The sequence below is a fragment of the Aotus nancymaae genome, unplaced genomic scaffold, assembly GCF_030222135.1.
Source record: "Aotus nancymaae isolate 86718 unplaced genomic scaffold, 86718_ANA_hifiasm-v0.15.2.pri h1tg000014l, whole genome shotgun sequence".
Classification (NCBI taxonomy): Eukaryota; Metazoa; Chordata; class Mammalia; order Primates; family Aotidae; genus Aotus; species Aotus nancymaae.
In genome coordinates this window covers 53,100,327-53,123,648 of record NW_026988425.1, presented here as the reverse complement: position 1 = coordinate 53,123,648, position 23,322 = coordinate 53,100,327, and the positions used below count along the sequence as shown (strand labels likewise).

The following is a 23,322-nucleotide window of genomic DNA, read 5'->3' as shown; positions in this document are numbered from 1 at the left end:
CCTATCTTAAAAATATATATGTAGGCTTCCACTGCTGTGAACAGATAATTGATATTTATGTTTCGTAATCTGTGCAGCTAACTTTGATAGCTAACACATTTCTGACAGTTGCAATTTTTTTCCCAAAAGGAGTTTGAGCATGCCTATCCCTCTCTACCCCAGTATATTTAACAGTAGTTCTATGGATTGGGGAATCTAAGTGAGGATGACAATGTGTCAGGGATTAGAATGGGTAGGAAGAGTGTCTGTAAGAGGAGGTTGTGATGCTGGAGCAATTTATGAAAATTGGGTCCCCTGGTAACTGTAGTGGATGTTATACAGACAGTCCTGCAAAGTCATCCACAAGGTTGACTCATTGACAATGTACACATGGAGGTGGGCCTCGAGTGTGTGCAAATAACAAGTTTACTACTGCAGGCAAACTCTTCATTTATTCATTTGGCAGATTTATATTGAGGGCTACTGTTCTAGGAGCTGGGGATTTGGTAATTAGATAGCCATGGTCTGTAACCTCATAGAGCTTACACGTAAACTGTTTTGCTTTAAAATACTGTACATTCAGAGGTGTTTGTGCTCTTACCGTGTGACTGCAGTATGTCATTTGATAAACCTTTCAGGCATGACTTGAATCCACCAGAACTTAGCTTTACATCTATTCGATTGACAGGAGGGGAGAACATTGGCTTTAGCTGACAAATCATAGAAAGAAATAACTTTGAAAAGACCCTCCAGTTTGTAATGGCTTAACAAGGATAGTGTTCTTGTGAGACTATTGAATAAGAAGAAATATATGAACATTCATATAATTCAAGTATCTAAATGATACAAACACCAATAAATATATGAACATCCATATAATTCAAGTGTCTAATGAATGAGGGCGAGTGCCTGCGGGAAGGAGAACCTCCCAACAATGGAAACAGTGTTATTCTTCAATGTAGGGAGATCATTTTTTGGTTTATCACAATGGCTTCCAGGCTGGAATGATTTCCAAGTAGGGCAGGGAAGATAAATATCTGAAGCCTAAGGGAAGCTCCAGGTTAACTCTTGTAGGTTTGTTGGCAGATTTTCTAAAAAGCATTGTCAGATGGTTTTGGAGCAAGTGGTTTAGCCATCTGCTACCACACAGTACATTCAAATCAGAGTAAACTGGGAGAAAGTCATCCAACATCCAAATCTCAGCCTGGCCTATGTGAACATAATTCTTCTTAAGACTAAGCCATAGGGTAACATGCTTATTGCCTCAGTGCTGAAGTAATCTGCACACCAGCGCCCCATGACATGCAATTTACCTATATGACAAACCTGCACGTGTACCCCTGAACCTAAAATTAAAAAAAAATTATAGATATGTTAAATTTGAGATGTTTATGGAATGTCAAAGCAAAAATGGTCAAAGCAAAAATTGATGTTTGCATTAGTTGGGATTTTATTCAGCAGTAAACAGAGAGATTTAAAATATAAGTAGCTTAAGCAAGATAGATATTTCTCTTTCATGTAAAATCTGAAAGTAGGCAGTCCAGAGTTAATATGGCAACACTATCCAGTACAGTCTTCAATGACACATGCTCTTTCCATCTTATTGCATTGTGAGATGTGGCCTCTGTTGCTAAATTCAACTCATGGTCCAAAATGGCTGCTCCAACTCCAGCCATCAGCTTCACATTCTAGCTAGTAGGAAAGAGAAAACAATAAAAACAGACAGATAAAAAGATAGATGCTAAATATCTTTTAAGGTGCATTTCTAGCACATCTACATCACATCTACGTAACACTTCTACTACCAACTCATTCACCAAAACTTAGTTATATGGCAACACCTGGCAACCAAGGAGGCTGTGAATTTTCTCTGTTTTGGGCAGTCACATGCTTACACGAAAATTGGTATTTGAACACAACTGATGAAGAAAAGCATCAATATTAGGGGACAGTTAGCAGTCTCTGCCACAATGTTGCCGATTAATACTGTATACATTTAAAATATTTAATATTAGTCTGCAGTACTCTATTTGCAATGCAATGTATAGTATAATCTTTTACCATATGAACTGAGTAGCTACAGTGTTCAGGAAAGTTGTGTTATTTCGTGCTAGAATATTTTACCTGCCCTAGGTAAGGGTCTAAAGATAAAACGTGCTAGGCTAATTAATTTTAATGGCATATAGCAATAGATTTCCAGCCTTAAAGCTTGATCTCCACCTGCAGTTTGGGAAAGGAAAAACTGATAGCACAAAACAAAAGTAGTGAGAGTACTAAAAACGGGTGCTCTTCATGTTCTTACCAACTCATATCCTCATCTAAATTGGAATCAAAGGTACATTCTGACCTTGTCGTAGAGACAGTCCTAAAGTCTCATGAGAGAATTACTGTGCTTGTTCTAACAAGACTGTGTTCCCGCAGGCATGCCAAAATTTGATAGCTACAAATAGGGAGATTTGAAAGGAGAGAGGCGGGGGAGGTAATTTCTTTTAACTCTACTGCATCTGGTAGATTAAGGTAGACAATATTACCATTTTGCTGACAGGAGGCAGACATGGCACTAAAGAGGGAGAATGAGCAACCACAGAGCTGATTTAATTTCCAGTGGGGTTTATGGAAGCGCCAAAACATGATGTAGCCAAATGTTCCTAAAAGTATGAAGTAATTTAATTTGTTCCATCATTACAAGAAATTAAAGCCAAGCACAATTACATCCCAGTAGTAAAAGGAACCCGCTGAATTGCCATTGTTATTGACTGAATGAAGTGAGATTTCTGATTACCTTGTCCAGCACATTTTAATTTCTGTCTGTCCATTTATTCCAAATCACATTACAGGGCCTTAACTGATCGTGACAAAATAAGCTACATTATTAAGGTGCAGTTTAACCTGAGAAGCTTACATTTAATTACTAGATTCAAGTTTTCAAATGGGCATGTCTTCTAGATTTCAGTACATTTAGGGATGTAGTTAATTGAGATTCTTTGTTTCTTAGGTGCAAAAGAGACCTAAGTTTAAAGGGAAGACTTAAACTTATGGAACTGATTTTTTTTTTTTCTTCCACCAAGAGGCTCTCCATAGACAGGTGTCTGCTCTTTTGGGAGTGGGCTCACACCTCCTGAATGCTGTCATTGAGAGAGCTGCCTCCATAGAGTAAAGCCCCTGGCAGAGGGTAGTACCCAGATTTTCAAGGGGAGGGGAGTTGGGCGACTAAATGATGTACAGTGAACCCTCTCATAAGTAGAGTGTCTAGATGATTTAACATTCAAACCAGGATACTTTTTAGAATGAAAGGCAGTGCTCTTTATAATTACACTGGTGTAACAGACATAGACTTGGAAAGTTCCAGGTAGATTGGGATGTATGGACTCTGTACCCATAAGGAAGATGAGGCAATAGATATATAAACAAATAAATGTAATAGACATTATAGGTACCCAGAGAATGAAAGGCTCTGTAGGACACTGGGGGTGGTGGGTATGGAGAACAGAGTCATTCTCCTAAGGATTTCTCTCCCCTGGCACAAAAGTTACACAATTCATGTGACATCTCGTAGTATGAAGTTTGTAGCTCCCTGGACAATATTCATATTCCTCTACCAGTCCAGTTATTGATTATCAGATGCATTAGAAACTATGGAAATATAGAAAAGAAACCTTAATAGGGGAAATGTTCCATGCTTTTTCAGTTAAATTCAACAAACATTTATTGCATACCTAGTATATGACAGCCAGTGTTTAGCACCAGAGATCAAAAAATGAATTCAATATGGTTCCAGCCCTGGAGAAATTCAGTCTAGTAATAAACACATAATTGTGATAGATTGTTTAGTGATTTTTTTTTTTTTTTTTTTTTTTTTTGAGACGGAGTCTCGCTCTTGTTACCCAGGCTGGAGTGCAATGGCGCGATCTCGGCTCACCGCAACCTCCGCCTCCTGGGTTCAGGCAATTCTCCTGCCTCAGCCTCCTGAGTAGCTGGGATTATAGGCACGCGCCACCGTGCCCAGCTAATTTTTTTGTATTAATAGAGACGGGGTTTCACAATGTTGACCAGGATGGTCTCGATCTCTCGACCTCGTGATCCACCCGCCTCGGCCTCCCAAAGTGCTGGGATTACAGGCTTGAGCCACCGCACCCGGCCGATTGTTTAGTGATTTAATGACTTAAAGAGTTAACTTCTGATTTGGTTTTCATGCACCAAACATAATATTTGCCAGGGTCTATCACTACAAGGAACCCTGGATTTTTCCCACTCCCCTACTAGTGCTAGACTGTATGGCAAAATACACAGGCTGATCAGGTTGTTTTTGAAGCTCTTTTAAGCCAGAGGTCTTTTGTTTTTCAGACTGCTAATTTATTTTTTTTCCACCCAGAAAGCCCTTCCCTGCCATCTGAGCTATTCTGACCAAATCAGCAAAGATGAGCTACAGAGATTTAGGATATCTGGGCTTAAAAGGTTTGCTTGTTTAATTAGATAAATAATTTGAGAATGCTTTCCAGGATTACTGTTCCTAACCACATTAATAAATGCTGGGAAGACTATCTCAGTTATCTCATGTTGGATAACAGACTGTTGGAGAAGAATGAAGCTTCAGTGTGAGCTAAGATCCAAAAAACCCTAACATGCTATGCTCTAGGTGCCTGCATGTAAAATTCATCATCATGGTGACTTTAAGACCACTTGCTATTTTTCAGGTACTGCTTTATATACATAGCCTATTTAAATAATTTTCAAAACCATGCTGTGATGCAGGTACTGCTTTCTCCATTTTATAAATTAGAAAACAAGCTAGGTTAATTTGCTTTTATGAGGTCTCAGGCAAGTCAGTGCCAAAGCTCAGATTTGGAAAGAAGGACTGCCTTACTCCAAAAACTGTTCTCTTAAATTTAAGTGTTTGTAAGGCCCCTCACTGGCCCAGCATAACCCAATATTTGGTCCACTCAAGGATTAAGAGGAACAGGGATCTGCCAGCCTTGTTTCTGCAGGAAGAAATGGGGGAGGCAGAGCTGGATCTAACCAAACAGGTTAAATTTAAGTGCCAGTTTTCCATGAAGGAGGATTATGCCAGCAATGGTTACTCACCTTGAATTCATTTCTAAGCATTCTTTGCCCTGCAAAGAGAGCAGGATCCTGGGCCCACATGGGGAGGAGAAAGAGGTAGCTAATGCGAGCAAAGTGAGGAATCCAAGCTGCAAAATATAATTGAATTCTCAAAGTGCTGAGTTCTCTTCACTCCTTTCTCTGGCAGCTCCAGTTTTTTCTCCTTTGCATCCCACAGTTGCTACCTTAAAAAGTCCTTTTTAATGTGATACATATATACTATGGAATACTATGCAGCCGTAAAAAGGAATTGAGTTCATGTCCTTTGCAGGGACATGGATGAAGCTGGAAGCCACCATTCTCAGCAAACTGACACAGGAACAGAAAACCAAAACACCACATGTTCTCGCTCATAAGTGAGAGTTGAAAAATGAGAACACATGGATACAAGGAGGGGAACATCACACACCGGGGCCTGTCAGGGAGTGGAGGGCAGGGTGAGGGATAATATTAGGATAAGGCATGCAGGGCTTAAAACCTAGATGATGGGTTGATGGGTGCAGCAAACCACATGGCATATGTACACCTATGTAACAAACCTGCATGTTCTTCACATGTATCCCAGAATGTGAAGTTAAAAAAAAAAAAGTCCTTTTTTAAACATTGTCTTCCAAATCCTGTCAGATTCCAATCGGTTGAATTTCTGCACTTTTAGAGACTCATGGTCATTCTTTCATCCTTTGCTCTGGTGGTTGTAGCTGCCTACCTCCTTCTCACCCTCACTCCTAGGCTTCCACTTTAGAGAATTTGGAGAACTGGGGAAAGAAAAGACTGTTTTTTGCATGGTGTGTCTGCAGCCTAGTGCCATGAGCTGGTTCTTGCCATGTCTGTCTAAGCCACCAGACCCATTCTTTCTGTGGCTCACACACTATTCCCTGTATCCCAGCCAAGCTTGCAGACTGTGATCATGAACTACCAGGTGAAGAGGGGTATGGATATCTTCCCCAGGAAGCCTGGCTGGATCCTCTGAACTCTTTTGACCCGTGCATGCCTCTACCACAGCACACCTTAATTTCTTTTGAAATCACTGCATTTTTTCATCTGTTAGTGGTTTGCCTCTAGACTGTAGACACCTTAAAGCCAGGATTCTTCTAAACCAAGCTTTGTAAGTTGAGCACCTCCTAGAATACCAAGTTGGCTTGGTATTTGTTGAGAAGTAATTCAAGCTAAAGTTTAAGTAGGCAAAGATGAATCATGTCACAACCTCTGGTTTCCCAACTTTGTCTGTAGAAAAGGCTCCTTGCTAGGTAAAACCAAAACAGATGAAGTATGTGGATTCTTTTCAACTTTGGGACTCATCACCCTGAATCTCACAGTGACCTCATGACTGATTCTTTCTACCCTGGGGAGCCTTCCTGCCCTTCCTTCAGACGGCAGTGAAAGGCAGAAATTGAACAGAAGGAGGGAAAAAGGTCTAGATGATCAAGTGGCAAAAACAAACAACCCAGCATGATCAAGGGGACTCTGAGGAAACTTGCTGACAAAAGATAAAGATGGAGGTGGGGTCAACCACGGGATAATGGGGGCAGACAGGCCTGAGGAGGTGGATTTTATAGGGGCTTCGAATAAATGGACTGAAGTTTGGGTGAGACCTACAGGCATTAAAAATCCAGAATAAGGTCTTGCTTAAGGAGAGATATCATAATAATAATTATTATTATACAAGAGGTGCTTTGGGAACATAGGTTATGTAGGAGGATTGACAGAGGAAGGGAGGAAAGATCTAGAAAAATGAGGGCCAAATGGAAAGATGTCCTTCTCCTGTTCATTTGCCAGTGAAATGCTTAGGATATATGGTGGTTTTTGGGAAATAGTGCTCCCTGATTGGTTGGGTCATAAGTAATTATTAGGACACTGAGGTCAGATCTTTTCTGTGAGACCATGTTCTTCACAGCACATCTCATAGGGGTCTAATTTGTTCAGGTACAGCTGTGATCATTTGACGAAGACTATTCCTGAGTAACTGCTGGAACCAGGAAAGGAATCCTTTCCTTTTGACTCCAAATCAAATAGTCTTTCAGTGACCCCTTGCTAGCATTTCAGATTCCAAAAACACTTCTTAATTTCTCTACTTTAAAATTATAAGGTCTTTATGGGCTTATCTAAAATGCTACTCTCAGGAAGGTTTCTGTCTCTAGTGCTAAGCCCTGTTGATGTTAGAGGTGCAAACTGGCCACTAAGACCTATAGACTTATTTTGTTTGTCCCTTAAAATGTTTAACTTTTAAAAAAATTAGTTACCCAAAATTTTAAAAGATAAATTTTACCTTAAACATTCAAATGTGAGTAACCGGGTATGGTGGCTCATGCCTGTAATCCCAAGACTTTGGGAGGCCGAAGCAAGTGGATCACTTGAGGCTAGGAATTCAAGACCAGCCTGGCCAATATGGTGAAACCCTGTCTCTACCAAAAATACAAAAATTAGTCTGGCCTGATGGTACACTCCTAATCCCAGCTACTCGGGAGGCTGAGGCACACGAATCACTTGAACCCGGGAGATGGAGGCTGCAGTGAGCCAAGTACAGCACCACTCTAGCCTAGGCAACAGAGTGAGACTATGTCTCGAAAAAAAAAGAAAAATATCCAAATATGGGCATTCTTTTGAAAGATCGGAAGATTTGATAACAGTTGGCCAGCATTCCAACAATCTGCTCCTACCCTCCACAGTTCTAGCCACTGCACCCAGAATACCCACCAACCATGTCATTCATTCATTCACATGGTGTGTCTGGCTCCTATAGGCATTCGCTGAGTGACCGCCGCTTTATGTGTTCTATTTGTAAACTTGTAGTACCCTGAGTAAACTCACACATTATGGAGAAATGACTTCAAAAAATATGCACAGTAGTTAGCTCAAATCTTTTTATGTGTTCTGCTCTCGCATGAAGTAGAGAAGTAGAGGGAGAGAGTTTTTAATTATAAAAAAGGAGGAAGAGAGAAGAGGGAAATGAAACTAACATTTATTAAGCAAGGTAATTTCTTACCTCAGTGTTTTCAAACCAATTGGTAGATTTCAAAATCAATTTAGCGGGTCACAATCAATATTTTAAAAATTAAATAAAATAGAAAACATCAGAGTGGATTATACATGGTAAGGGTAAATATTATTTCATGTTAAAGTCTGTTTCAATTCTCTGTATTGGATCGAATATATATCTACTCTTGTGTGTACGGTATATACTGTTCCAATATATATACATTTCCTTTGTATTGTATATATATATCATTCTTTTTATTGGTTTAACTTATACTGAAATGCATGGTTTGTTAAAGATGATAAAGAAATTTTGCAATGACTATTATATATAAAACACAAGAATTATTTAAATAGGAGTCCTCTGCTCTCCTCTACCTCTTATAAATATAGGTATCAAAACATTTTTTGTACATATTTTTTATATTATTGAAAGTCAGCATCCACATGCCTTCAAAAGTGAGCATCTCCTACTTTAAACAAGTGTACCAGGTCATAGTATAAAATATAAATTTTACTGTGGTTTGCTGTCAATAAACTTTGTAAACCACTGCTTCATTTCATGTAATCTTTCCCAAAACCCTGTATGAGTGGAGTCTGGGGCTTCAGAAGAAGATGGTGGTCTTCACAGAAGTTGAAAATCTCTACTGTCTACTTGTTTTTGAAGGTGTGGTTAGCTGGGGACTTGAAGGTGTTGAAGAAGAACACTTTGAAGGTGGACAGGTATAATTATTGGGTCACCAAGAACAAATTTGAAAAACAAAATATACTGATTGAAATTAGTACGTAGAACCTAAATATCTGGAAGCTTCTTCATTGAATAAATTTGTAGCAAAAGTTTATGTAAACTAAATTAATAATTCCAAGTGAAAACCTTTTTTTCTTTTGAGACAGAATCTCACTCTGTCCCCAAGGCTGGAGTGCAGTGGCGTGATCTCAGCTCACTGAAACCTCTGCCTCCCAAGTTCAAGCGAGTCTTGCACCTCACTTGAGACACAAAATTAGATTTAGCAGAGATGGGGTTTCCCTATGATGGCCAGGTGGTCTCAAATTCCTGGCCTCAAGTGATCCCTCCAAAGTGCTGGGATTGTACTTCAAGAGTGAAGATATATAATGAAAATATGAAGTCATCAGAAGGACACATGTACAATAATTAATTTCAGTAAATCTCAAATTTGTCTCAAATCAAAAACCTGCTACTCATATTTATGTCTTAATTATCATAATGTAACATTTCTACACATTAAATAATATTATCTAGTAAATATGTCCTAGAGATTGTGTGTGTATGTGTATGTGTATGTGTGTATGTGTACACTCATATATTTTCAGACAATTGGAAGAAAATTGTTATACAGTTGTTTTTCTTTTATCAAGGAGGTTTATCAAGTGTAAAGTTGGAGTATTCAAAATAAAATTTGGGCTTACAAGATCAGGGCATGGCAAGACTTATCCAGATTGCTGTGGTATCAATACCCCTTTGCTTTTATGTTTCCAAAAGCCAATCTTAAGGATGGAAAACACATAAATGATATGCCTTCTGCATCTTCCTTACTAAGATTACTGCAGTTTAAATAATCTAAAGTAGCAGGTACCATCAATACTGTTCCTAATTGTGTTACTTTTCAGAGAGGTACAAGGGCTAATCACTTCGAGTATCAAAAATAGGTACACATTGTTTTGATAAGTTTGACTGTGTTTTAAAAAAAGATAGGGAGGAGATAAATTACTATTAAAAGCAGCTTTTATATGTTACATGTAACAGATGATAAATACAAGTTTTTAACAAATCACACATTTAAGTTGAACTGCACCTCCCAAAAAAGATAGGGATATGAATATATGATTTTTAGATTAAAGTTATTATTTTTTAATTTTTTTAGTTAGTTTTCACGTTCAAATAAAGTGTGGGAAAAAATAGCATGGAGGCCACCTTCTAGGGTATATATTTTTAGCCCTATTTTACAAAAAAGAAAACTGAGGTACAGAGAAGTTAATTTGCCCAAATTTGTCACATGGTTGCTAAGTTGCAGAGCCAGCATTTGAACCATTGTTCCCAACGTCATACTCTTTCTATTGCTTGTAACTGTCATCATAGACCACTAAAGTGGACACCTCCACAACTCTTTGCTTTCACTGCATCTGGACTACTATAATGGCTTCTTAGTCTCCGTCCTTCTTTCTTCTCCATTGTATCCTCTTGGGCTACCAGTGCACTTATCCAATTCCCACAATATCCATTAGCTCAAGGCCACACATTTAAGTGTTCAACTCTATTTCCTTTCTCCTCCCTGGAACGTGTCTACTCTACTCAACCCATTTACTGCCCATACATATAGCCTTTATTCAGGCTGCAGAGTTTCTTCTACCTGAAAACAATGCCAGCTGATTCCCTCCTCCCACAGCCATTCAAACCACAGACTTCCTTGAAGACCTCCATCCAGGTTCACCTTCTTCCTGAAACCCAGCACATTGAGCTACAGTCCATACACACCTCCCTCTCCCTGCTCAAAATACAGTAGCACTCCCAGACTGAATGATTTATATGCTACCTTACACTGTCTCTAGGCAGCAGCCGATCATGTGTCTGATTTTCTCAGCAGGTTATTATGATTCCTTTCTGGGTCCAGCCTGCTGAATCTTTCATGTTCCTGTATTTCACAGCAACTAGGACATCAGAGAGACTCAATAAATATGTATGGATTTTTTGACTGTTCTCTTTCAGGGGGAAAAATGAGAGAAAGAAAGAAAAGAAGACAGGGGAAGGGAGGAAGATTACTCTCTCACCATTTCTCAATAGCATACAAAGTCAGGAGGATGAGAAATAAACTGTCCTTAGTGGAGATTTCAAACATATGGGAACCTACTAAACACATGTATTTGTTAATGTTTTGGACTCACCTGACCTATAGGTATAGGTGTAGGAAAACCTATTGCAGGTATTCTTCAAAAGGTGATAGTTGTATGAAAACAAGCATTCTAAAATGAAACAGGTTTAGATAATACTTGTTAATAAAATTAAATAAAACTTGTTAAATTTAGATAATTGTTAATAAAATTGATAAAATTAATTTTGTTGTGGATCTTCTAGCTTTTGGTAGGTTCATGTCCATTTGAAATCATTGTAAAAAGGCTACATATACAACTTCCCAAGCCTGTTTGACCACAAAACGTCATTAGTAAGGAGAATCTTATAGGGACAATATTGATTGGAACATAATTTGGGAAATGTTTGGAATGATCTTCCCAGTACCTCAGTGTAAGTGATATTCTGTCATTACCCAATGACGAATACATATTTTTCCTACATAGTTGACTTTTCATGATTTAGTGTGGCCTTGTAAAAGCTATTCTATTTTGTTGTTGTTTGTTTTTGAGACAGAGTCTCACTCTGTCCCCCAGGCTGGAGTGCAGTGGTGCCATCCTGGCTTGCTGCAACCTCCACCTCTAGGGTTCAATTGATTCTCCTGCCTCAGCCTACCGAGAAGCTGGAACTACAGACATGCGCCACCACGCCTGGCTAATTTTTGTGTTTTTAGTAGAGGCAGGGTTTTACCATGTTTTCTAGGCTTGTCTCAAATTTCTGGCCTCAAGTGATCTGCCTTGATCAGCCTCCCAAAGTGCTGGGATTACAGGCGTAAGCCCCTGCGCCTGCCCTAAAAGCTGTTCTAAATCTTAGATTGTTCACTCACATTTGGCTCAGAACTGGTTAATATTTGAGGGTTGATGGTGATAATAAAAAAATCGTAATTGTTTTAGGATTGAGAATCTGTGAGAAAGGAAGGAAGCCTTCACATATTAACTACCTTATTGAAAATTAACTTATTTAAACAGCTCTGGAAAGTGGTTCAGTATACTATTAATTGGACACCTACTATATGTCAGATACAGCCCTTGGGACTTTACATTTCATATGCATTTCTCATAACTATAATTCTCAATGTATACAATGTGCTCAGGTCTTTTAAATGGCTTATTTCAGATAACAGCAAGAACAATGGCAAGACTGGAATTCAAATTCTTGGTGACTCAAAAGTCCATGCTCTTTCTGATCTATCACACTGTTTCCCACAAAGAGCTCTTATAGATTGTGGATTCTTCAATGTGTGTATAATAGTTTTCTTATCCAAATCTAAATCTCCATAGATATTCTTGTAAAATTATAAAATTAATTTCTTACTTGTGTATGGAGCCAGTTCATATACAACTAGATAAGCCAAGTATACCTGATATACTCCTGAGTTCTGAAATTTGTTCTGTATAATGCATACACAGTTAACAAATGCAGGTTTACCAGGAGGCCAACATAGCTTGTCACTCATATGTGTTGCTTGTAATGCAAGTAATGAGATTAAAAATTGGACATAAGAAATTGCCTTTCTGGGACTCTGTTCATAGCTGTTTAAAAGGGCCTAGTCTTTCTTTTGGGGAAATCTTTTGTGTGTTCTCTCTCTCTCTCTCTCTCCCCCCCTTTTCACCCTTTCTCCCTTTCTCTCTTTCTTTCTGACAGAGTTTTACTCTTGTTGCCCAGGCTGGAGTGCAGTGGCGTGATCTCAGTTCACTGCAACCTTTGTCTCCTGGGTTCAAGGATTCTCCTGCCTCAGCCTCCCAAGTAGCTGGGATTACAGGCATGTGCCACCACGCTCAGCTAATTTTTTGTATTTTTTTAGTAGAGACAGGGTTTCTCCATATTGGCCAGTCTGATCTTGAACTCCCGACCTCAGGTGATCCATACACCTTGGCTTCCCAAAGTGATGGGATTACAGGTGTGAGCTACGGTGCCTGGCCGTGTGTTTTTTCTTAACTCAGTCTTCAACTGGAACAAATGTGTCTTTGGCATTACTTCTTAATCCTTCATATCTCATACAGAGATAAAAATGCTAAGCAGAGATTTATGAGAAAGTCAAAAAAAGAAGAAAACAGAGATAGTGATTCTGAATACAAGATTCTGGGGCAGTGTTGATTAAAATAATTGCTTTCTCTTCTTCATTTAGGGATGTATTAAGTTGGAGTCCTTGGTGACTTTAGGGAGGTCAGTGAACACTTTTACAGTAAAAAATATTGATAATATGAGCTTATGCTCACTTTTCTGGGGGTGTTTGCATCAGATGCACCTTTGTGCATTAATCTGTTTCTCCCAAGCATCATACTGATGTATTGATGGATTCTTTAAAAATTTTATCTTATTTTGTAAAGATCATTACATATGAATGATCTATCATAATACTTGTCATTTTATTTTAACATTAATATTTCTCTTTGGTAAGACAACATGATCTGCTTGATCATTACCAAATTTTGGGGCAATGTTAATTCCTGATACTCTTTTAAAAAAAGAGAAAGTGTTTGAAAGCAAAAGACTGAGAACAAGAGATAGACGGGGTGATTACATCTAGGGAGCCACACCCAGGGCAGTATTCCTGCTTGAATCTCATTTGGAAATAAATATTCTTATTTAATAGAAAACAAGCATACTTATTGGCTATTCACTCACAAATATTTGTTGAGTGCCTGTAAATGTTGGGAATTTTCTAGACAGTTATAGAAAGGCCTAGTCACAAATATAAAAATGACATTAGAGGCCGGGCACAGTGGCTCATGCCTGTAATCCTAGCACTTTGGGAGGCCGAGGTGGGCAGATCACAAGGTCAGGAGTTCAAGACCAGCCTGATCAACATGGTGAAACCCCGTCTCTACTGAAAATACAAAAATTAGCTGGGTATGGTGGCGTGCGCCTGTAATCCTAGCTACTCAGGAGGCTGAGGCAGGAGAATTGCTTGAACCCAGGAGGCTGAGGTTGCAGTGAGCCAAGATCACGCCACTGCACTCCAGCCTGGGCGATGGAGCAAGACTCTGTCTCAAAAAAAAAAAAAAAAAAAAAAAAAAAAAAAAAGACATTAGAAAAGTCATAGAGGCAGAAGTCAGCAAATTGTGTCCAGGTGGAAAGATTGGCTAAGATGGACAGTCTTAGATAGGATAGTCTTAAATGTAAATAAAAGAGAAAGGTATTGAAAAGCCAGCCGAAAAAAGGCCTTATGTGAACACAAGAAGTGTGACATTAATATGATAAGTAGGAGAGAGTTGTGCAGGTTCTTAAAAGAGTGAAACAATAAAGCCAGGGTTTAAGGAAGATTATTCTGACTTTATAAACAGGACTGTGATGAGAAAAAGTGAATCCCAGGAGATCCAGTAGTAGATTATTATATGAATCTAGAAATACACAGATGAGAATTTGACTGAAGGTGACAATTACAGAAATTAAGAAGAAATTGGTGAAGTCAACTGGTAAAGTATTAGATGGGAATATGGTAGGGGCAGGAGTAGAGAAAAGCAGAGATGAGTGTAAATATACTCCAAAACTTTCTATTTATCAATAACTTTATTTCTGAGAATATCTCAATTTCAAATAGAAAACATCTACCCCTGATGAACAGTTGAGCTAAACTCACAGAATTCCAGGATCATAGTATTGGATGGAATCCTTGACAAATAACTGGTCAGTTTAGGAATTCCCTCTACAAAAATAGCTGACCCCATCCAGGTTAACTATAGTGAACAACCATAAAACCAGCGCCCAACCCAGATAGCACAATTTCAGAAATCAGAGAATAAATGAATATGAGAGCTGGGTAGGCACTAAAGATAATCTGTACAAATTCCTTGTTTTCTCTAAGGAATACGGTATGCAGTAATTGACAAAGGAAAAGAACCAAAGACTGTGTTATACCCTAAGGTTGACAGTATATGATGAAAACACAGATGCTCTCCTACAGTCCCCCCAGGGAAATAAAATTAATTCCTAAAATTATAACAAGAGTATGTAAATAGCATACATAATTCTAACATGATTTTTTAAACCTGCTTGCAAAAATTGTCCTGTAACTGTATTCAAACAACTTCCCAGACAAAAGCTTCTTCACTAGCATTCTTTAACACCCTCTTTAGTCTTGTGTTGCTGAAATATGTGTTTGGAATGAAAATTATCTTAGCACAAACCTGTGGGTATATATGGTCTGTACTGAATATCAATGGCAAAGCCTTGATATTTGTCTTAACTCAAACTGCTATAACAAAATACCATAAACTGATGCCTTAAACAACAAACATTTATTTCTCACAGATCTGGAGGCTAGAAGTCTGAGATCAGGGTGTCAGCATGGTCAGGTTCTGGTGAGGGCTGTCTTCAGGGTTGCAGACTGCCCACGTGGCATGTATCCACAGGGTAGGAAAAAAGCAACCTCTGGTCTCTTTTTGTAAGGCACTAATCTCATTAATGAGGGCTCCATTCTCATGACCTAATTACTTCCCAAGGGCCTTCCCTCCAAATACCATCACACTGGGGATTAGATTTTAGCATATGAATATTGGAGAGACACAAACATTCAGTCCATAACAATATTTTCCTTTGAAATTTCCTTTTTCTTTGCTCCTGAGAGTTTTTCCTCCTAACTTTCCGTAGCTTCTCCTTCCCCTTCAGGCACTGCCTAGGGTTTTCTCCTTATCTGATCATCAACCTCTTAACTGGTCTTTACTTTTCCAATCTGCCTTTATACCATTCCCAGAGTAATCCTCTTGAAAAGAAATCTGACCCTGTGACTTTTAGTGGCTTCTTTAGAAGAAAATGTAAAGTCTTAGATAGTAAAAACTATCCAAGACTAGTAAAGTCCTCAAAGACTACTTCTCCATCTTTATCTTTGTCTACTATCTGACCTAAACTTTACATCCAAGTGTTTTAGCTTCCTGAATGGCCTATGTTCTCCAAGTGGACTTCTTCATAATGAATACCTGTTCATTCTTTGAATTTCTTCTTTTTAGCTACCCTAGAAACTGTTACAGGTAACTATTAAGTTTCTGGACCCCTAGGCTATCCCTAGATAGGCTCACTTAAATTAACAGAATTATTTGCATTTAGGTTAGAGACCTAAGATAAGTCCAGGAGTAAGGGAAGATACAATGGAGGAGGAAGGGAAAAGAATGTATTAGGCAATGAATGCAAGATTACTTACCTCACAACCTCTCACTTGATCTAAAATAACCTACAAGTTTCTTGTTATTATCTCCAATCTAGAGGTGAAAAAAAGGCCCCAGAAAAATTAGCTGAATTGCCTGGAATTGCTTGTATGTAGTGGAATAGAGATTGGAACCTTCCTTCTCCACTCTTCCAGTTGTTTTCAAAGAATAATATTGCTTACAGTTGCACACATGTCACATGGAGCCCCCTACCTAGATGCCTAATTAAACTTGGCTCAAACTCCAATTTCTTGGACAAAAGCCCTTCCTATTCTTATAAAAGCTTTCTCCTCTTTCTTTGCCTCTTCTCTCAGGTCGGCTCAGATAGACATTTCTTCTTGGGCCAACCTGGCCTTCAAGCTCAGTATGTTCAATGAATAAAACAAAACAAGAAATCTTTTAAAGTCAGGTTTTTGTACCTTCAGTAACCTTATTGATGATTGCAAGAAAGGGAAAATGTACAGGTTGGAGTTACCCTTTAGACCAAGCTGACTCCTTTCTCTTACACACACACACACACTTTCTTCCGGTCTTTCATGCGCTTACACACTTGCACACACATACATATTCCCTCTCCAGCAACCAGCATATTCCTTCCCTTTCCTGTGTAGATAAGGCACAGATTAGTTCTACCCAAACCAAAACTCTTCAAAGTCTCACCTTCTGTTGTAAATAGACTTATCAAACATTTTCATGCAGGCAGACTCTCGTGAAAGAAATTCTGGTGAGTTCCATTGTTTTTTTTTTCTCCATCTCATTACAGTTTGATTAATAAGTTAGTGACTAGAAGGTTGTAGTTTTTAAGAGCAAGAAGTCCACCTGCTTTCAAGTCACATTAGGCAGTCTTTCTGTTCATGCCTGACATATTGTGGGAACATATGCCTATGTACGATTTTAATACAGAGATTTTCTTAGATAAGAATAATTGTCAGAAAAGCAAATGGTCTAAACATTATTTAATTTTATTCTTGCTATAGTATGGTCAAAGACAATGGTTTCAGTGACTTCATCTTTACTTTCTTCAATTCCATTTATTGTATAGTGCTAGAATTATCCATCTAAAAATAAAATCAGACCCCATGTCACACAGCACTCTGAATCACTCAGTAGCTCCTGCTCTTGAAGATATAGTCCCACCTGCAGATACCTGAAATGGCCAGTCCTGAGATGGCCAGTGGCCGAGGATTTCTCAGATTTCTCCAGAATCTGTTCCCCTAAGCAAGGCCCTACTCATGGTAGTTTCTCTTTCGACACACTCATCTCATTCATCATAGGTCTGTGTGCTTGCTCATCTTTTCTCTTAAAAATCTTTCCCACTCTCAGGCCGGGCGCGGTGGCTCACGCCTGTAATCCCAGCACTTTGGGAGGCTGAGGCGGGCGGATCATGAGGTCAAGAGATCAAGACCATCCTGGTCAACATGGTGAAACCCCGTCTCTACTAAAAATACAAAAAATAGCCGGGCATGGTGGCACATGCCTGTGGTCCCAGCTACTCGGGAGGCTGAGTCAGAAGAATTGCTTGAATCCAGGAGGCAGAGGTTGCAGTGAGCCGAGATTGCGCCATTGCACTCCAGCCTGGCGATAGAACAAGACTCCGTCTCAAAAAAAAAGATCTTTCCCACTCTCTTCACTTATCTTTTATTTCATTCTTGAGAACTCAGCCTTTCCCACTCCACCTCTGTCCCTGCCTGATATAAATAGTCGTATTTGGTTGTCCCATAGCCCACATGCTTCCTTCTGTGAGAGTGCATTCTACAGTATATTGTGCTGAAATTACCTCCACCGCTGGACTCTGGGTGAGAGACACACTCTTTTAATCATCTTATTTCTGCAGACTCTAATAAAGTACATGGCACATAGTCAGTGCTAAGTAAATGTTGAGTTACTGGTGGGACTAAAAGTCAATGAAAGCCAATCTTACATTCATGTCATTTAAAAATTCTACTAGAGCCATACGCAACACTTGGAAAAACAATTGTAGATAGAAGATAAAATAAAGAGAAAATCCTCACAAAATTACACACATCTTTACTTTAGAAGCTTTATGAAGTACTAAGTAAAGTTTTATGTATTTTATATGATTTTATAATACTTCCAAACAATAATTTGATGCCAGAAATACACTTGGAGATGAAAGCGGCTCGCCACTAGCAAGTTCTGCTTAAACCTGTTACATGAACACATTGAAAGAGAATCCAAAGCCTTTATGTATTTCCCATCAGATAAAATGTATGGAGGAGAGAAAATTAAGTCAGCAAAAGTTAGAGCTAACCTACATAAATCTTTTACTGTAGCAAACTAAGGGAGTGACTAGTTCAAAGCAACACACAGTGAAATCGAAATCATTTTCTCCAGTTCTATCTACTGTAGACAGTATCAATTCCTTCCTTAAAACAAGGAAGAAATTTTATAAGAATTAAGAGAGGAGAAGCTGGAATTGGTTAGGGAGATTTAAGTATTTGCTTTTAGGAGCTTTTTCTTGTTCTTTTATTTTTAAAAAGTCTGGATCAGCTGTTATAATTTGTATTATTTTTAAAATTAAGGGCCAGCAAATGGTGTCCAAAGTAAGTGATATTTTTTGGACTTGTTCTCTTCGTGTATATCAATAGGTCTATCTAGGAATTATGACAAACTTGTACAGTCCTTTAGCAGACCTTCAAGTATTGGCAAAGAAACTAATGTCCACATAGTTACATATCCTGTAGAGTGGATCCTTTTACCTCAATGGTCAGCATCACTGTGAGTTGTGGGTAAGAGTAATGGGCTGAACTTTTCACACAAAAAATGACCTCAACCTCTAGCTAACTGCTGTGGCTCTGAGGTGATTACTTTTTTCCTTTTTCAAAGGGAAGCTGCTGCTTCAGCATCTTCTCCTGGAGCCCCTGGCACAGTTTCCGCCCATGTGTCAGGGGAACCTCTAAGTGTATCACTATGACGGAAGCCAACTGCTGGCCCGCAAGCATTGAGGACTGTTTGTTCACAGAAAAGCCTGAGCAGAACACAGGTGTTACATAGTTCAAAGGTGCCTTGAAGAAAACTGATGCTGTTGTAGGAGGGGACTTCCAGGCTCAAGTTATTTCTCAGTTGCTCTTCCATAGTCCTCTCCCAGTCTTTAGGGAGTCTAGCCAATAGTTTTTGCTTGGGTGTTTTTCTCTGTTTAGTTCCTTGACTTAGCAAGATTTTGGGCAGTTAAAGAATTTTCATGTATTTTTAAGGAGAGCCACAGTGTATCCTACTCTGGCAGGGGTAGGGGGAAGTATTTTATTAATGAATGCAGTATGTGTTCTTGGTAAAAGCCAAAATTAAACTGGCTCACTGTTTTTGTACTGCTAGCCGTCGACATTTAGGTGTGTTGCTTGGTGTGGTGACTCAATTTCCTGTAGGATAGTTGGCAACTCCACTTTGAGGTTTGTTTGGAGGGATGAAAAGGTCAGTTACTTGATGTCTTAGAACATTTGGGGTTAAAATTCCTAAAAGTGAAGTTACACTAATGATCCTGAAAAATCATGGCTTGCTATATTGCCTCTTCACCTAGAAATTTGGAAAAAAGCAATAGTCTCAGCTCTATGCAAATATCAAGAAGAAGTCTTTATTTGAGCAACAGTTTCACAGAACAAATTGTTCTTTACTTTGTTGTTAGTAATTATTTTCTCAGTATGTAGATGTGTTCTGGTGATTTCTTTTTCATTTTTCATATTTATACAGAAGCTATTAGAACTTAACATGCATGCATACACCACTTTATAATCATACTAGGTTTCTATCTATCAAAATGGCTAGTGCGGCTGGGCGTGGTGGCTCATGCCTGTAATCCCAGCACTTTGGGAGACTAAGGCAGGCAGATCACAAGCTCAGGAGTTCGGGACCAGTCTGACCAACATTTCCCGAAACCCTGTCTCTACTGAAAATACAAAAATTAGCCAGGAGTGGTGTCGCATGCCTGTATTCCTCCAGCTACTCAGGAGGCTGAGGCAGGAGAATTGCTTGAACCTGGAAGGTGGAGGTTGCAGTGAGCTGAGATCACACCACTGCACTCCAACCTGGGTGACAGAATGAGACTCTGTCTCAAAAAAAAAAAAAGAAAAAAAAAGGCTACATGACTTGGACATAAAATGGATATGGATATTCTGAAATAAATTGTTCCTCCTTTCACTATACTACCTTCTTAAGAGCAAATCCTGTGTCTAAAGTGCATGATGTCTTGAAGCATTAGCCAAAACTTTCCCAAATTACTTTTCCACATTAAAAAATAACTGAAATATAATGTGTGGAGCCAGATCCTGTTAGATTTGAGGCCTGAGTTTGTACTTGTGATTTCTGAAAAGCTTTGGGAACTTGGTGAAAATGTGGGCAGGGGGCAGTTTACTTAGCTACTGGGAAGTCACTTGGGGTTCGGGCTTTGAGAAAGTTGAAGTGCAGAGGAGAAGGAACACAGAAAGCCAAACCTCAGAGGGGACTCTCAACTTCATTGTAACCAGTGATTGAAAATATGGTACTGAACAAATCCCAGACACAATGGCTGTGCATATTTAATCTACTGGATAGGTTAACTATGGACAGCTCAAATAATCATAAAACAAGTCAATGTCCTCTTAAAATTTCTTACATTCCTATCTTATACAGTAGAGAGAGGAAAATATCAAAACCAACCAATATAGTAGATGTACTACCATGGCAACTAGGTGATGCTATACTTGCATATGGAAATTATTCAGTAAAACAAAAATGATTGTGTTAGGGCCATAGGCAAAAGTATTGTTTGTGATGGTTAGGGTATGCGGTTACAAAGGATTTTCTATATTTGGGTGTAATGCTTACATTTTTATAACAAGCACGTAATATTTTTACATTCTTAGAATCGGGGAAGCTATACAGATCAAATATTTTATACTTACCATTTAAAATTATTAATATCTTTAAGCTTGTTCCTTTTGTTAAGGAAAGAAAAAAAAGTTTCAATCTGAAACTTTAATTCATCTGGCAAGGTTTAGGCAGTTGTTTGTCCATCTAAAGTATATATTTACATAGACTGTGGGATGGAGGAAGTAGAACAAAAAAAGAGGCATTTTTTTAACCTAGAGTACTCAAAGTGAACAGTAAATAGTTCAAGAATTCTTGATAACAATAAGCCATGGAACATGTAACAAATACTTTAAAAGTTATTCTAACTTTTACAAATTTAATATAAAAAGCTATCTGAAAAATCTCAGGAGCCTAAATTCAGTCCATGAATTTCTTTGTTGTGCCACTGATAATTTATGGAGTCTAAATTTCAAGGGCAGAATTTCTTCTTCACCAATACCTGTACATTCAAAGACGAAGACAAGGGATCCCACCACTTTGTGTAAGTTTCTCAGTATCTTCTTTCTACTCGACAATGACAAAATTTTATAATATGAACTCTTGGGAGTTTTTCTCCCCCCTGCGAATGGTTTGCTTACTGCACGCTAATGTAGGGAAGTTCTCCCACAACTGATCTGCTTAGGAAGAGTGCCCTTGGTCCCCCGGGTCAGCCTTTCTAAACAGAGCAGACTTCCCTATGCCTTTGAACATGTTCTTTTTGTTTTTTCAAAATTGTAGTGTACTCTGCACGTGGTTAACACCCTTCCAGATTTTCTTCCTTGGCCCAAGATCATGGAGGTCTTGTGCAATTCACAGGGGAAAGTAGTAGTATGCAGGACATACGTAAATTCTTCTCACCATGTGCTTCATTCACACTGCTCTTCCTTTAAGATCACTCTTAGACAATTCCGAATATGAAAATGCAGCCTATTGTCAAATTGGTGAATTATAAAGCATTCCGACCCCACAACATCGTGTATTTTGTTTGCTTGTTTCTGTCCGCCCCAACAGTTAGAAGTCTGGTACTCAGTAGGGGCTGGGCTTGGTAGAAAAAGAATGCAGTCTTAGTAGAAATGCGGGTATTCCCACAACCCTGCCTCCTTGAAGTAGGTGAATCTTAAACCTTCAGAAACGAATCCCCAGAAACCCTAAAACTTAAACCCTCAGAAACCTTGAGGGTCCTAAATAACCTTGTATGCGAAACTTCGCGGGAAGCAACCAGCGGTGGAGACTCAGAGGTTCCGGCAGCGGTCGGGGCAGCCTGGAGAGCAGCGGCTCCCCGGGGCAAACGGGGTTCCCGTGGGGCAGGTGTGAGGCTGTGCGCGCCTGCGCGACTGTCCCTCCTGAGCCCCGCGGCGGGTTCGACCCCGGGCGGCGGGCTGCAGGCGCTCCACGCCGGGTTTTCCGCCGCTCTCGTCGCACAGACAGTCCCACAGCAGCCCCACAGACACACGCGCTCGCGCCTCCTCAGCTGCGCTTCAAAGCGAGCGGCGCCCAGCTGCGCGGGGGGATGGCACTGGGAGGCGGCGGGGCCGCAGGGGCTGAGCCCAAGGGGAAAGACGCGGCCGGTGGCACCGACAGGCTTTTGCAATTCGGAATCTTTTCGTAAGGGGGCTGAGGAGGAGCCAGGCAGCGCCGCGGGCCTAGAGGGGCGTGAGGGGGGAGTGTTCCCGGAAAGCTGCGGCGATGGAGCTGCGCTGCGCCCCGCCGCCCTAGGAGTTGAGAAAGAAAACAGGAAACGTGGTGGCCGAGCACCCGGCCGCGGCTGATTCATTCGCTTGAAGTGCGGCGCAGAAGGCTCGGCAGGCAGGGCGGGCGCGGGGCCGCGGCTCCGGGCCGGGGACCGAGGAGACCCGGCTGTGGACCACACGCTCCTCTGCGGGGCGGGCACCCGAGTGCGCGCGCCACCCCCTTGCCATCCTGTAGAGCTGGGCTCCTGGACCGGGACTCGGGCCGCCGCACCGTTGAAAAGTCACATCGTGGTTTTTCCGCCCGTGTGAAAGTTGGCTCGCCGCTCTTTGCGCGCCCTAACTGGAGGCCGACCCGAGACGCCAAGCTGGAGAGACCTTGCCTCCCCGAGGTCGGCCGCCCCGCCAGCAGAGCCTCCGCCCCCGTCACGCTGCCTGGCTGGGCAATATGAAGGAGCAGCCCTCATGTGCCGGCACCGGGCATCCGAGCATGGCGGGGTATGGCAGGATGGCCCCCTTTGAACTCGCTAGTGGCCCCGTGAAGCGCTTGAGAACTGAGTCCCCCTTTCCCTGTCTCTTCGCAGAGGAGGCCTACCAGAAACTGGCCAGCGAGACCCTGGAGGAGCTGGACTGGTGTCTGGACCAGCTAGAGACCCTACAGACCAGGCATTCCGTCAGTGAGATGGCCTCCAACAAGGTAAGCCCGGGTTCCGCTGTCATCGATGCCCCT

The 23,322-nt window shown here is 40.3% G+C and overlaps 1 protein-coding gene across 12 annotated transcripts in view; it reads left to right on the top strand.

Annotated features, from left to right (window-relative positions):
- PDE4D (phosphodiesterase 4D) overlaps nucleotides 1-23,322 on the top strand; it is a 1,389,427-nt gene that overhangs the window by 1,301,724 nt on the left and 64,381 nt on the right. For 11 of the 12 annotated variants that reach the window (XM_012457267.2, XM_012457266.3, XM_012457271.2 and 8 more), the window contains one exon: nucleotides 23,177-23,289. In XM_012457267.2, coding sequence (XP_012312690.1) covers nucleotides 23,177-23,289 — 113 coding nt within the window. Of the gene's footprint in view, nucleotides 1-23,063; nucleotides 23,091-23,176; nucleotides 23,290-23,322 lie in introns of those variants that run through there. The other variant, XM_064375997.1, reaches the window with a different exon arrangement.